The 15985-nt window shown below is 34.8% G+C and overlaps 2 protein-coding genes across 7 annotated transcripts; one reads left to right on the top strand and one right to left on the bottom strand.

Moving 5' to 3' along the window:
* Positions 1 to 4415: 4415 nt before the first annotated feature.
* Positions 4416 to 7725, top strand: LOC125217035 (nudix hydrolase 2-like). Its single transcript, XM_048118858.1, has 9 exons — positions 4416 to 4640; positions 4746 to 4954; positions 5676 to 5741; positions 5827 to 5964; positions 6652 to 6729; positions 6830 to 6880; positions 6981 to 7015; positions 7100 to 7208; positions 7378 to 7725. Exons 1-9 carry the CDS (start codon positions 4535 to 4537, stop codon positions 7573 to 7575), a joined length of 990 nt encoding a protein of 329 aa, XP_047974815.1. The 5' UTR covers positions 4416 to 4534; the 3' UTR covers positions 7576 to 7725.
* Positions 7726 to 9945: 2220 nt separating this feature from the next.
* On the bottom strand, positions 9946 to 12278 carry LOC125208881 (acyl carrier protein-like). 6 transcript variants are annotated; one of them, XM_048108382.1, is made up of 5 exons: positions 12126 to 12278; positions 11048 to 11256; positions 10791 to 10936; positions 10371 to 10396; positions 10074 to 10253 (listed from the first exon to the last, which is right to left on the bottom strand). In XM_048108382.1, exons 2-5 carry the CDS (start codon positions 11243 to 11245, stop codon positions 10216 to 10218), a joined length of 408 nt encoding a protein of 135 aa, XP_047964339.1. In that variant the 5' UTR covers positions 11246 to 11256; positions 12126 to 12278; the 3' UTR covers positions 10074 to 10215. The 6 variants fall into 6 exon arrangements, with proteins under 6 accessions (XP_047964335.1, XP_047964337.1, XP_047964338.1 ...); XM_048108378.1 differs by lacking the exon at positions 10371 to 10396 and having other exon boundaries at positions 9946 to 10253; XM_048108380.1 differs by lacking the exon at positions 10371 to 10396 and having other exon boundaries at positions 9946 to 10253; positions 11048 to 11252; positions 12120 to 12273.
* Between the last annotated feature and the right edge of the window lie 3707 nt (positions 12279 to 15985).

Below are 15985 nucleotides of genomic sequence, written 5' to 3'. Positions count from 1 at the left end.
TATCGATTTTTCGGTATACCATAGTTTTTGGTACGGTATGATACCGTAGTATTAGATTTCTCATACCGCGGTATACCGGTATATAACGGCATACCGAAGATTCGGTATACCGTTGATTATTAAATACATAAATATATATATATACCTATATATGTAATATTTATGTTATATTTATAGGATTATGAATGTAATCAAATGCAAACTCTAAATATTGTACAAACTCCAAACTATGATCATGACCATTAGAAAATATCAACATATTACAAAATAGTAGCAACAAAAAATATCAACACAGTGTCAACGGTCGACATCGTGTTGACATTGTGTTGATATTGTGTTGACATTAAAATCTTAAAATTTTATACTGTATTGACGTTGTGTTGACACTGTGTTGAAAAGTTTGGAGTTTGTATAATATATGAGTTTGCATTTTATCACTACCCTATAGGATTATTATTATTATTATTTATATATATAAAACCCTTATATTTTGTAGCAGGTTGGATCCTCCATTTTCAGTCTCATCTACAAGTAATGTCTTTTGTCAAATTCACCAACAAGGTTCCAAGAAAAGAAGATAATGTTGCTCTTGATTTTATAATTTGTTTTTGATTTGGTTGTCAAAGTTTTATAAATTTGAATATTAGAATGATTGTACGGAGTTTAATTGTTTTTACATTTTGAAGTAGTTAAACAACAGAAATGTTTTTTTTTTTTAATATTTTAGGTATAATATATTATTTTTCCGTTATAACAGGTATAACGATATGCCGTACAGAAGTTCAGTATACCGCAAAAGTACGGTATACTGGAATGCGGTACGGTATACCAAAAACACGGTATGCTAATGGTATCAAAAACTACCATACCGAACTTTCGGTTTACCGAACTCGGGTATACCGAAAAATTCAATACGGTATCGGTATGAGGTTTTGTCATATCGTAACTTTCAGTACGGTATATGGTATGACACTCAAAGTACGGTATACCGTACCGAACCACCCCTAATTGTGTGTGAGTACTTGAATTATTCAAATAAATTTAAATTAAAACAACAAATTGATTCTATTTCCAAGATCCATGAAAATTGAAATTGGGTACCCGATCAACCAGATCAAATAGAACTGAAACCGGCCGAATAAGCATGTCTAATCTAATAAAAAAATGTTGAGTTGACAAATAAAAAATGAATTGAGGCAGATCTCGTATTGTTGATGCCCTAAGAAACATTTCATGGCTTCATTGATATGGCACCTCTTAAACTCAAAATAAAACTAGCTCATAATCTAATGGAGTACTATTTTTTAGGGATAACTGCAAAAGTCATAAACTTTTGCCAAATTTTAATTTTTCCCACGAACTATAAAATTGGTGTATAATGTCACGAACTTTACGATTGGTTGTCGTTTACCCATGGCAGATTTTCCGACTATGAATTCAACTGATGTATCTTTTTAAGCTGATGTGGCTGCCAAGTGTGTGTTGAGTGGATGACGTGGATGCCAAATTTTAAGATGATGTGTCTTATCATCCTCCACCACTCCTCATCCCTACGTGTACTCTCTTCCTCCTCTTCCTTACCGCCGCCGGCAACCCCGGGACTCCGATCTCGGCCCCGACTCCACCATCACCGGAATTAGTTGACCTACTCTCTCTCTCTCTCTCTCTCCAAACCCAAATTCCCCAAATCTCCACCGCTACCTTAAGCAATAGGGAAATGCGGAGATGTTGGGAGGATCTCCACTTTGACAGTTATGGTTCTTTTTATTATGGGCTTATTGGATAAAAACAGAGTGTGGAAGACGATGGTTGCTGAAGCGAGGGAGCCGGTGGAGGCGGCGACGGCGACGGCGGCGGCGGAATTCGAAAACTCAACGGCGGAGGAGCTTCATGGAGGAGAGAATCCATATTCTCTACGTTGCTTCTTCTTCTTCTTCTTCTTGCTGTAGAGAGAATTCAAGAAGACTTCGTTGAATACGTCGCCACGTCTTCTCTCACTCTTACTGCATTTCTGTGCCGGTGGCGGCGGCGGCGGCGCGATGAGATTTATGTGTTTCACGCGTTTATAAATTTGTCTTCTACTCGTCTCTCTGTTTTCGCGCTCTTTCGCGGCTCCGTTTCTCACTTTCTTCGAATTCCGGCAGTGGAGCTTCCTCCGCCAGTGGCAGAGGCGGCTCGGGCGACGAGACATGATTCATTGTAAAATCTCCTGCTCGATCTCCCCTCTCTCAAAGCTTCACCCTCCCTCACCACCCTCTTTGCAACCTCCTCCGGCGACAGCGCCACCCATTCAACCGGAAAATTTTTACTATCCGCAGTGGGTTTATACATAAAACTACGTCGTTTTAGCGGTAGAAAATGACATCGTTTTATGAATTTTCCGGCGATCTCCATGTCACCTTTCAGGCTTGCCACATATGCTAATTTTCATCCGAAACCATAGGGTTGGGTCAATATGGGAGATACTAGCAACCCGACAAAGTTCGTGATATTATACGTCAATTTTATAGTTCGTGGAAAAAATCAGAATTTGGTAAAAAGTTTATGATTTTTAAGGCAATTATCTCTTTTTTTTATAAGAAAATACTTCTATGGACTAAAAATTGAGAAAAAAATTTCCTAGTCCATGTAGGCAATCTTATTTGTATGCCTCACTAATAATATCTTGCCAAATAGAAATGTATAGTATACATTGCCAAATGATTAAAATGACATGATATGATATTTTAAGGAAATTTTTATAATTCCTATATATATACTACTATACTTCATAAACAATCATATATACACATAATACGTTAAATTATTAATATAGTTCATTTCAATTAAAAAAAGCCATCTGCCATTGAGATTTGATAAGCACACTCTTTTTGTATAATGTTTTTTATACTTGAGTACATATTTATTCATTTTTTATATTTCTATCACATAATATTCTAGAATCATAGGTATTAAAATATGATCTATTTTTAGTCATGTAAATACATTATTGACTATATTAATAATTTATTATATCTTTATATAGGTTTAATTTAATCTTTATTTTTTTATAATTATTTTTTACAAGTAACTATAAATTAAAGACGGCATATTTATGACTAGTAAAGTTTTCTTAGATATGTTTTTTTATCAAGATAATTTTATTTTAATTGCACAAAATAAGATTGTAATCCTTAATTTAAATACCCTAATAAACAGTAGTAGTATTTTAATTTCTTTAAATTCATATTAAATTTAATCATATATTGTCTATTGTATAAAATCCATCCGATCATTTTATTATTAACTATCTTAATTAATATTTAATCTAACATATAATAATTATATAGTTTATGTGTAATGATTAAAAAAAAAAGTATTGTATAGTCATTCATATATTAAACCTATTGTGTGCGATTCTAATAAAATAAAATTTATGTATATATCAATAAAAAAGATAAATATTCCTATAAAATAAATAAATATAATTTATATTTTTATATCAATATAAAAAATAATAGTCTCGATTAATAAATTGGTGGTGCAGTATAATAATCATTTAAGTACAATAAGAGTAATTATTTTAAATATGAAAATTATAAAAATTTACTTAAAACATCATATTATGCCATTTGGCCATATGTATGCTATATATTTCCATTTGACAAGATTTTATCAGTGAGACTAGGGGTGTCAAAATGGATATCGGGAATTGGATACCCGATATCCAAACCCGAAATATCGGGTAATTGGATATCCGATATCCGATTTTTCGGGTTTCGGGATCGGGTTCGGGTATAAGATTTTTGGATTATCGGGTATCGGGTAACCCGATACCCGATCGGGTATACCCAAATTACCCGAATTATCCGATTTTTTTAATTAAATTTAATAAATTATGTATTTATTTTATTATTTTAAAACTTTAATTAAAAGTTTATAGTTAATTTTCTTAAAAAATAATTAAAAAAATTAAAATTAAAATCTAAAATCGGGATTGGATATCCGATTTTTCGGGACTGGATACCCGAGTCGGGTATTTGGGTACCCAAAATTATTTTCGGATCGGGTATCGGGTATTAGATTTTAGGAAATTCGGGATCGGGTACCCGAAATTTTCGGATCGGGTACCCGCGGGTATCCAATTTGACAGGCCTAAGTGAGACTATCAAATAAGATTGCCTGGTATACATGGACTAGGAATTATTTCTCAAATTGAAAAGAATGGCACAGAATGAAAAAAACAGTAATCACAAACATTTCTTGAATGCAAAAACTGGGAAATTCTTCTGCCGAATTGACGGTTAGAAGCATTCTCCATGCCCCGTCGCGTCCGCCAATTGAATCCCTTTGACAAACAGAAACAGACTTTATCAGCATTTAATTTGCTTTACAAGTCTTTCGTTTGCAAATGGGGCCATCCTCAAGCGGAAAAAAAAAACACTAAAAAAATAACTAGGCCATTAAATCAATCAGAAAAATCCTCTTAAAATTTCACAAAGTAGCAATCTTTCTCAACAATAGCAATCACAACTGCGCCTATATATAGCCTGATATGACTACGTGTTGGAAAATGCTCATTCGGCCTTGTGTTCTTCGTCACACAATTCTCTCCACCAAACGGGGTATCTCCACTTCACATCCAATTATCATCTCTAAAGGTCCGTTTTTTATTGCTTTTTATCGAATTTACTTTATAGCGACGAGGGAATCCAAGATTGATGATTATTTACAAAAGGATTCTGTTTCTTGATCGACTGCTTCAGGTAGATTGAGCAGAAGTAGAGTTGCGAAATTCTTGGCAGTGAGATCTTCAATGAGTTCACCATCTACGCAAGTTGAGCAAGTTGATAGATTATTGAGTGGCCGAAACGATGACCACGGTGGAGTGATAGTCGAAATGACGAATGAGCCCTTGGATCCCACTGTTTTTGCTTCCTTGCTCAGAGCCTCCCTTTCCCAATGGCGCCAGAAGGTATCCTTTCATGTAGGCTTAGCCAATGCCTTTGTTAGATTGGTAGTGAGCCCTAATCAATTTCTTATTTTTGGGGCTTTTTCAGTGATTCCATGTGTTTAATATGCTTATATTTCAATATTAACAAATTTGGGACTAGGAAGAATGCTTTGTTGAGCTATGGAGCCTGAAAGTTCTAAAACACACGGTTTGGCCCTTTTTTGGGAGTATAGAGAGTGTTTGGTCAGTTTGGCAAAATCCTAATCAGAGTAGGATTAAGGTTGAATTTCTTTTATAAATAGCCACTTGATCTCCTGTAACTATATCTGAAAATATTCCAGTGAAAAATACCTGGCTAGGTAAACAATTTTATATGTTTTCCTTGCTTTTGTGATTTTTGTTGTGCTTAAAGTCACAACATTCATAACTCGAGAAGAAAGCAAGGGCCATAAGACTGCTTAGCCCTTGATTGGAGGATGTGATTAAGTACGGATCACGTAACATCTACGTATTAAGACGATCTACTACAGAATGCTTTTAGAAGTAACAGTTGTGCGTAGTTCTCTAAAAAAAGAGGTGAAGTAGTATGTGGAAAGGGACATTAGTCACAACTAGTATGCGATTCATTTTGTGCTTAAAGTCACAACGTTCATAACTTCATAATAATAGAGCATACCAATTTCCTTTTTGAGGGTGTAAAAGTTGAAACTGACATGGAGAAATGTGTCATGATTTTGTGCAGGGAAAGAGGGGTGTGTGGATTAAAATGCCTATAGAGCTAGTGAGTCTTGTTGAACCTGCTGTTAAGGTTAGTCATGCCACATTGTTTTGTGTCTGAAAAGTTGTCATTTTGTTGACAACCCTGATTTTGTGCCAACATATTGGACCTTCAGGAAGGATTCTATTTTCACCACGCAGAACCTAAGTATTTGATGCTTGTGCATTGGCTTCCTAGCACGCCCAGCACTCTACCAGCAAATGCCTCACATCGAGTGGGAATTGGTGCTTTCGTCTTGAATGAGAAGAATGAAGTATGCTCCTTTCTCTGAGTTGGTCCTTTAGTTTAACTCTATTTATGGTCGGTAACTTGGTAGCATTTCTGCCTCTGCATAGTCGTTATATGCTGCTGGAGAGATCTCTTTTGCAGAATAATCCTATCACAAATGTTATTGGTTTCATTATCTCAGTGCCATTTTCATTTTCTCACATTTTTTTAGTTACTTCTGGATATCTAATCCAACACAACGGGATTTTTTCATTAATACGCATGCTTTTGTTATTGTTTTGTGTACTATCTTTCTTGATCATGACAAGTCATATGTCATACAAGAATATGTAGTTTCCATCAAAGTTTCAGCCTATAAAAATTGAGTGTTGTTGCTCATCAGATGATCAGCACTCAAAGTCAAAGTCTTTCTGAATGATGCAGATGCAGGAGTAGATCAATGAATCCAACTGAAACAGGCAGATTGTAGCTGATTTATTATGCATCGTCTTGTCCCCGAATGGTCTCATTTTCTATGATCGAGCCAAAACAGACTGTTCCTCTTGAAAGTCGGTTTTGGCTTCAATATTTGCTTAGACATAAACTTCGCAATTTCAACTTGAACTGAAAACTAACACATCTTTGTCAGAAATAGATCTCTTGTTTTTGCACAGTTTCATGTTTCTTCACCCAAAAAAAAAAAAAAAACTTTTTTTGACTTATTTCATTGCAGGTGCTAGTAGTTCAGGAGAAGACTGGGGGTTTCCGCGGAACAGGTGTCTGGAAGTTCCCGACAGGAGTTGTTGATGAGGTAGGTCGAGCGTGCAGTCTAAGTCCATTTTTATTACCTCACACAAATCATTAAATAGGAACAGCTGATTGGCCTATGCAGTAACACCATGTGATTGCAGGGTGAAGATATATGCGATGCTGCGGTTCGAGAAGTGAAAGAAGAAACTGGAGTAAGACATTTTTTCCTCAAATTTGCTTCAAATTAGATAAAAGTGAATCTTTTTAATGAATTCTGATTATTTATGCTGTTTTACATTGGTTGTTGTTCAGATCGAGTCAAAGTTCTTGGAAATACTGGCTTTCAGGTATTTCCCTCACTTTCTGCTGTCGCTCAATCAGTTTTCATGTTTAGTTTCTAAAATTGAAGCAATATTCTGTGTGAATTGCAGACAAAGTCACAAATCTTATTTCGATAAATCGGACTTGTTCTTCGTATGCATGCTTCAACCGCTTTCTAAAGAGATCCAGCCACAAGAAGTAGAAATTGAGGCAGCCCAGGTTTGCTTTCACTCTCACATTATTCCATATATATTAGAAAGATCACATGAATCAACATCAATCAGTTCATCGAGTATGTGGCGGAATTACCTTTATCGTCTTCCTTGCCAACAGCGCTGTATTATTCATTTTTTTGCACCATATCCATAACCAAAGTTTGGTGCTGCAGTGGATGCCATTTGAAGAATATGCGGCCCAACCGTTCATCCAGAAGCACGATCTTCTTAAGAAAATATCTGAGATATGCGCGGCAAAGAAGGAGAAGAGAGAGTATGCTGGATTTTCACCGGTGGCGACGACAACAGGATTCTCTCAGAAGAAGAGCTATTTGTACATCAACAGCCAATGCCTCAACTTAGAGGACTAATTAAGATGTTTTTGGCTCTGTAACAACATTCTAGTTTTCTTTATATTGATACTTATATTCAATTGCTTTATTTTGAAAATAAGTTTGTATTCTTATTCAATGTAACATCGTATACAGCTTATTGAAATTTGATACTTGTGTTATCACTAATCCACAAAACCTTGATGTTGTTTCAAAATAAAATGAGATTACGCAAGCAAACACAAACCATAACCATCTTACTATATTAATGTTTTTGTTTAAAGATAATCTTTTTTTTTTTGGTTTGACTACAGGTGTACCGAATCCACCTTTGGCGGAATCCGACTAATCCTGCCCGACCGGGTTTGCGGATTAAGGCCGAAAGTCTCCCAGCGGGTGGTGGGGTTTGAACCCGTGACCTCAAGGTCACCACAGCTCCGCGCTGCCAACTGCGCTACAATCCGTGGATTGTTTAAAGATATCTTTAAACTTGCATACAATTATTTGATTAGACTTTAATAATTTTTTCCATTTTCTTTATCAATATTCGTTACTTTTCATATAAAAAATGGCATTACATATGTACAAAGGGATGTAATCAAATACAAACTTTATATATATTGTGCAAATTACAAACTATGATCTGGACCGTTAGATTTTAAAATTTGATGTCAACATATAGCAAATAACGTCAACGTAATGTCAACATTGTCAACCGATTGACGTTGTGTTGAATGTTGACGTTATTTGTCATCTGTTGACATCGATCAAATCTTGAAATTTAACGGTTCAGATCAAAATTTAAAGTTTGTAAAAAATGCAGTTTGCATGTTTTCACCCTGTCTACAAAAATCATAAAAAGATATGGGAGCGATGAAATGGTTAAGACTTGTGACATCTACTAATTTAATAGTGTAATGACTTCATATAAACTAAAATTTGGGTACGTAGAAATAGTTGAGGCAGGCTTGACTAAATTAAACTCAACTTGTTGGTTACCAAAAAAGGAGTATATCTTTGCCACAAGTATGGATTTTTCGATTGAGGTTTCTTAAACTTCAACTTAAAATATATATTTATTACGTATGGGATAAGATTAGGTAACCAACTCAAATGCAATTCGACCCTTCAATTCGTCTCCCACGAAACTGGAATTAATAAGAGGAAAAACGATTCAAAATACAAAATAATATTCAAATCAAGTGGCATCTTTGTGTTGGTGAAGGGCATGATCATAATTTCATGCCCCATGCAAAAGCAAATCCTTGTATAAAAGGTGTTGGGGTGGTAGCCTAAATCTCATTGTTCCTTCATTCTCATCTTACGTTTCTACAAAGTTTGAAGATTTAATTAATTACACTATGATTAGCCCTTTTGTTGGACGCATGGATTTAGTGAAGATTGTTTTCTTGGTGTTTTCGGTTGTCGTTTTTGTGAGGGGGGAGGACGGGTTGATAGAGGAAGTATCGAGCAGGGATGAGGTGGTGCAGTGGGCTGGTTACGGTGAAGAAAAGCTATCTACGGTCGTGATTGATGGCAAGCTTCTTTGCCATGCTTCCTTCGATCATCGAACTCCTCCACGACCATTTCCGGTTTCAGGTTCTCTCTCTCTCTCTTCGAATATAAACTTCTTGTTCTGAGAGTTGCAAGAACTCTTGCACTGAACTATAAACTTATTGCATTGAACTCCACATTTTGCAATTGCAAAATAATGGTTCAGTGCAAGAGTTCATACAATTCTCTTAATATTTTTTTTTTACTAGCATAACATCCTATATTATATACACATAGTTTTGAGGTTTTTTTCACTAAGTGTAAATGGATACTAATAAATCGATGCCTAGGGAATTTGATGTGTGATATTTGAACTCGTTAGCTTTCCATGTCATGAATCAACCCTTCACAAAATTAGCTTAAAGAAACATTAATTTGATAAATTTTAGTCCATGTCAGTTATTTTATGATTTGATGCAAAGGGTTAAGATATAGAGTTTTGATAAATGCTTTCTTTTGTAATAAGTCTATAATTTGTGATCAAAACTAGTATTTATTGGAGTAGAAGGCATGGTGTGATTAAATTGAAATTGATCTATAATCCAAAGTGTGCAAGCAATCACGAAGCGATAACTTGATTTATTTGTATGTTTTGTCATGTCGTAAGGGATTAATTAAATTCCTCAAAAAACGTCGAGCTCATAATCCAAAACGTTGTCACATCCAAAAATATATCCATTTCCTTAATTTGTATGGATTTAATATGGCTTGGTTGAAGATTGTTTTAAAAGATTCAATTCACTTCTGGCCATTATATATCACCACATGCAATAGATTTGATTTTTATTCTGTTGGCTTGACGAACATTCCAATTTTTGGAAAAAGGAATTTAGAATTAAAAGACAAAAAATGGAATTGATTAAACTTGTTTCAATTAATTGGAAGAAAATATTGTGTTAACATCAACAAGTCCAAGGGGTCAAGTTATCAGTTGATCTGTTAATTGATAGATGCCTATCTACCAACCTCAGGTGCGACGGTGGCTGTTTTCTGCGGAAGAAGTGGGAAGACGAAGAGATCGTGGGTGAGAGGTAGCAGCAACGGCCACGGCCAGTTCATAATCGACCTCCCCTCTCATCTCCATGCAATCCCCAATCTGGAGAAGATATGCCAGGTTAAAGTTCTTCACCTCCCGAAGAGCTCTCCCTGCAGACATGCTTTCACTGGGAAACACAAAGCAATAGAGCTGACATCAATAGGCGAAGGCATCCGTACCTACACCACTCATAACATACACCTGATGCCAAAACCATCACCAAAGCAGCACACACGACACGGACCTAAGAGAGCACACAAAGCATCCGCCCTGTGATAATATAGAGCGTGAGTTGCAGCTTGAGGTGGATGGCGCTTTTAGTCACGCACTGTTGCAGACTTCGTCGAGCTTGCTTTTGTTTTCATATGTAAAAATCTGTCTGGAATTTCTTAGTGAGAGGAAAAGCTGAACTTGATCATGCTATATATTGTAAAATGAATAAATTTATGGAAATTCTTGCACAGACATAAACGCCTGGTTCTTCAATCAACTCAACTATGACTAATTCCAAATACATAATCTATGAAATTCAGTTCAAGTCATCATTCCAAAGGAATAAAATAACACCATGTATCAATCAAGAAAGACATGAGTAAGAAAAAGGATTGTTCCAGTAACTGTGTCAAATAGTTAAGAAGTCTCAGAGACTTTCGATTTAACATACTTAGCAACATCCGTGCAAGATTTGAGCTTATCCGCCTCCACATCAGGTATCTCGATACAGAACTCTTCCTCAAAAGCCATGACGAGTTCCACTCTGTCCAGGCTATCGAGGCTCAAGTCCTTTTGGAAATCAGCATCTTTTGTAACCTACGATGCCACAAGAAACCAAGAGCTGAAGTTGGTGGTTCAAGGGCTTATAAACTAGTAAAAGGATCATTGGAGAACAAGATGTATCATCAGACTAGTACATGTATTTACCTTAGCAGAATCAATTTTGTCAAATTTCTTCACCAGCCCAATAACTCGATCCATTATCTGATCCTGGTTTATATTTGCAGCGGTGCTGCATGCTCGCAGCAACTCACAACGTCCATTCAGCCCTTTTTGAACAAAGGGCCCTTTCACAGGGATCCCGACTCTCATGTAGCTCAAAATAGCATTCCTCAAGTTTTGCATTTTCTCACTTCCTAAGAAAATTGAGACTTGTCTTAAAAAGTTCGGCCCTAAGCAGCAGTGTATCATAGGTTAACACTTAACAGGCACATGTACACACACATGAAACAGAATGAAATCAAAAGCAAAGAGAAGCTTAACAGCCAAAAACAGGACTAGAAACATATATGCATTTCTTTTACAAAAAACATTGGAGTTCAAAATTTAAGCAACCTTAAATCAAATGCATTTTTCAACAAGAAAGATCAACATGGAGACAAGAAGCACTTGTTTCAGTTTCAATTGGACTATAACTATGGTACATTTGAGTAGTCTCCTTTTGCTTAATGTTCTCATGTTTGCAGTTTGCTCAAATATGCATTCTCGACTCTCGATTGGACTATACTAATTTTATCTATCTACACTAATTATCGATAGAAAAAGGCCCCAAATGTTGTAAAATGTTAAACAAAAGATGGCAAATATAATGCACCAAGGTTTTATTCTAATTCATTAAGTAAATATCCAACCATTATCTACACAAGCAAAAACTCAAACATGTGTTCATCGCACTAATTATCGATTGTAAACGCCCCCAAATGTTGTAAAACGTTAGGCAAAAGATGGTAAATATAATGCACCAAGGTTTGATTCCAATTCATGAAGTAAACATCCCACCATTATCTACACAAGCAAAAAACTCAAACATGTGTTCATGTTCATCACAAATATGGACTCCACTTAGGATTAAATTGGGATTTTCGAATAAGAATTTAACAAACTGAATTAAAGCGATAAATTATTTATGTACAAAGATTACCACATAGAGTATCTCTGCCAATTAAATCTATTCCCACGAATTGATTAACAATAAAAGAGATAGAGATGAAGAGCTCACATTTACCTGCTATCTGTTCGCTAAAATGACACAGCGTCGACGATAAACTCTCCCCAGACCCCAAACACAAAAATAAAAAATTCAATTCAATCTCAGCTTACTCGACTTTATCCTTTGATTATTACTTCTACAGTCTAAACCCAATTCCACCCTTTTTTCTTTCTCTTTTCTTCTTTAAGAAAAAAAAACTATTAAATAAGAAAGAGAAAGAAAAGAGGAAATGATTAAAATTAAAATCACAAAAAGATACCCAGTAAAAGATTCATTATCATTTTAGTTATACTCTAAAAAGTTCATGTTAGCACTTGATAAATCAATGGAAAAAAATGCTCTTATACCAAATACTATTTGAAAATGGTAAAAATGTCATAAAAAAATGCAAAACGACTTCAAATGAGATTACCCATATGTTCACAATTTTTTATGCATATTAAAATTCACTAAAATCTGAGAATGTGCAAATCTAGTTGTCCAATATTAATTTTTGGCTATAAGATAAGTCAAGTTAAATTATGACCAAGATAATTTAAATAAAATGTTTCGTGGATAATAGTAAAAATAATATTAATATTAATTTAATCTTAGTCTCACCATTTAATTTTTAAATTAATTGTTGATCATATGATCCATATTATTATCTTCTTTCTCGTATTTTTTTAGACTATAAATATATGATATTTGGTAGCTTATGATCCACACATTCCTATATTTTATTCATTACTTCATTGAGCTTAATGCATAAATTTTACTCAATTTTAGGTATTCTTTTGATATAATCTTATTTTTAAAATTCCAATTATATACTCATGTCCCTATTTTTCTAAAAAGAATAATCAATTTCAATTTAAATTCACTATTTACAATAGATTATATTACTATTATTTTTTAGTATTGGATTATAATTTATTAAACGCAGATGGGCAATGCGACCTCCACCACATTGTCGGTCGTGTATGCGTGACTCCCGCAATATCTATTCTTCAATTACGTTTAAAATATAACTTTTGTATCACACTACCATGAATGTTTCGATGTTATAGTTTGAAGCGAATACAATGATATTATGCCATTTGATTATTCATATATTAAGTGTGGTAATCCCAAATAAGAATTATCAGTTGTAATTTATTTGTCCATATTTTAATTATATGTTTACATTTAATGTATTATTATATTCATATTATTATTTATATAATTAGATTATTATCAATATTAAATATACTTATTTCCAAAATGTAAACATATAGATGTCAATCACACAAGTGTTATGCAGTTATACTAGTAAATAATTAAAAAAGCATAAAAGTATACTTACTATCAAATCTTATGCTTCACTATAGTTTAATTATCCATAGAATTCTATTTTTGTGTTTTTCGATGGCCAAATACAATCTATTTTTCAAAAATTCCATATCCAATATCAATTTACTGAAAGAATAAACAATATGCTTTCACAAAAAGAAAAAAAATCATATCCAAAACCAATTTATGGAAAGAATAAGCAATAAACTTTCGCAAAAAGAAAAAAAAAATAGTGATAGGACGGGGGTGGTCTGCTGTGGTCCCAATGAGGCGTGCTTCTTCATCACATAGCCTTGAAACAATTACATAGTTAAGTTGTACTCTGCACCCTTTTATATATTTAATTAATGTTAATTTTGTGAATTCAATTTTGATTGTTTTTTTTTTTACGTAACTAGTTGTGGCCTTGTGGGGGGTATAATCGTTCAAGTATATAGTTCACTATGGACAAACAGAATTGTGACATCTTCCATATCAATAAGTTTCATTGTTTTTTATACTTGACTAGTTGTAATGTATAAGTGTATAACTCAAACGAACTAATAGAATTGTAACACCTTTTCTTTTTTAATCCTTTTTTTTTTAATGTAAATGAATCAAATGAGAAAGGAAAAAATAATGTACCAGCATTATTCGGATATACCCGATGAATACAACCAGGGGCGGAGCTAGGGTGGGGCCAGGGGGGCCCTTGGGCCCTCAATATTTTGAGTATTACCTATATATAACATATGCATACTAAGTATTTCAATATGTAATGTAGCATAGGTGGGATGTTAACTTGCCTACTCTGCACAAGACCTGAGTTTGAGTTCGAGTCTTAGTGGCGCCTGTAGTATTTTTTCCATTTCCACCATTCTAGTTTTGTTTTCTTTTAATTTAAAGTTATCCATTAATGAGTTTTGTTTTCTTTTAATTTAAAGTTATCCATTAATGAATTTTACATTCTAAGGATAAAAATTAGTAGGAATTTACATTGATTTGTCTCCATATATATTTATTCTTTCTATTGTTCGTCTTCTAATTTTTCACTATTTATCTTTTCCACAACTATTTATGACGCGGCTTTGTTAAAAAAAGTGAAACAATTATTTAAAGAAATTTGGACCCCCCATCGTCACTGGATACAACCAACTAGCCTAAGCTAGCGAGTCGGGGAAAGACAAAGCCAACATAACTTGGTATATCCAAGGGCTTGTACGAACCCAACATACAACATCTTACCTAAGTGGCTAGGTGCAGACCTTTATATGAAATCTAGCTGCTGAGACAAGCATCCTTGCCAAGGAAAACAATATAGATGAACACATAGACATAAAACTCTCCAATGGTAGAGGGTGAGCCTTGTTAAAGTGTGGGTATAGTCATATATAGTAGTAGTAGTTAAAGTTCAAGAAAAAATTATCGGTTTCGAATCCACCATACAGTAGTGATGGGGACGATATCAATCATCCAAGGTCCTATATACATCATTGTATGCTTCTCCATCACATAACATTGATACAGTTACATTTTCCAAGTAGAAATGTACTGGACTAGCTAAATGTATGACTGATAATATCTAATTGTGGTTTGCAAGTATATATTGCTCAAACATATTACTAATAGATTAGTAGTAATACATTTCTTTTCTATATTATACTCCCTCCCTCCTTCCCAATTAAGTTGGTACAAATTTTTAGACACGAAGATTAAGAAATTGTGTTGAATAGATTAAATGAAAGTAAAATAAAATAAAAAAGAGAAAAAAGTCAGAGAGATAAAGAGAGAGTAAAATATATCATGAAATAAAGTAAGGACCCGTTCGCTTGCTCATATTTAGTCATAAATAGGGCACACTCAGGTTATTTATGGTTGTTTGGTTTTCACTAGATAAAAACGGCTGGCCCTACAGAAAGCCTCCGGCCTGCATTGTAGACGCATTATTTGAGCAAAAATAAATCACGGAGCTGAGCTGATATTTCAAATCTGCTCCGCTACAGTTTCCAAGATTTGAGGCCGAAATTACCATTGCGCCCCCCAATTTTTTTGAATCCACCTCGTCGACGTCGTCCTCATTTTGGACTTTGTCATTCTCTCTCTCTCTTCCCCCTCATTCGACAGACCCTTGCTCTCTCTCTCTCCACTTGTTCTCTCCTAACCGGCGACACATCATGAATCATCTCGTCGAAAGGAACGACCACCACACTGGGTTTCATTGGTAAGTTACGTTACTTATGATCGCCCGATTCGGGAATCCTTGAATAGTCGGTGTTATTGTATGTACACAGATTCCACTTTCTGCATATCTATAATGCCGGAAATTTTGAACAAACTTTCAGATCCGTAAAGTTCGCCCCCGTTCTATCGATTCGGCTAAAAAATCAATTTTAACTGTGGTGTTTAGAGGTACCCACGGTTCAGGAACCGGCGGTTGCGGTTCGGAACCGCCGGTTCCGGTTTTAGAAATTGTTGAACCGGAACTGAACCGCGAGGGTGTTTCGCGGTTCCGGTTCTGGTTCCAAAACCGTCGGTTTCGGTTTCGAACCGACGATTTTCTGAAAATTTTTTACGGTTTTTCACGG

The sequence above is a fragment of the Salvia hispanica genome, chromosome 3, assembly GCF_023119035.1.
Source record: "Salvia hispanica cultivar TCC Black 2014 chromosome 3, UniMelb_Shisp_WGS_1.0, whole genome shotgun sequence".
Lineage (NCBI taxonomy): Eukaryota > Viridiplantae > Streptophyta > Magnoliopsida > Lamiales > Lamiaceae > Salvia > Salvia hispanica.
Note: the sequence above shows the minus strand (reverse complement) of the source record. Positions and strands in the feature narration are given on the sequence as shown.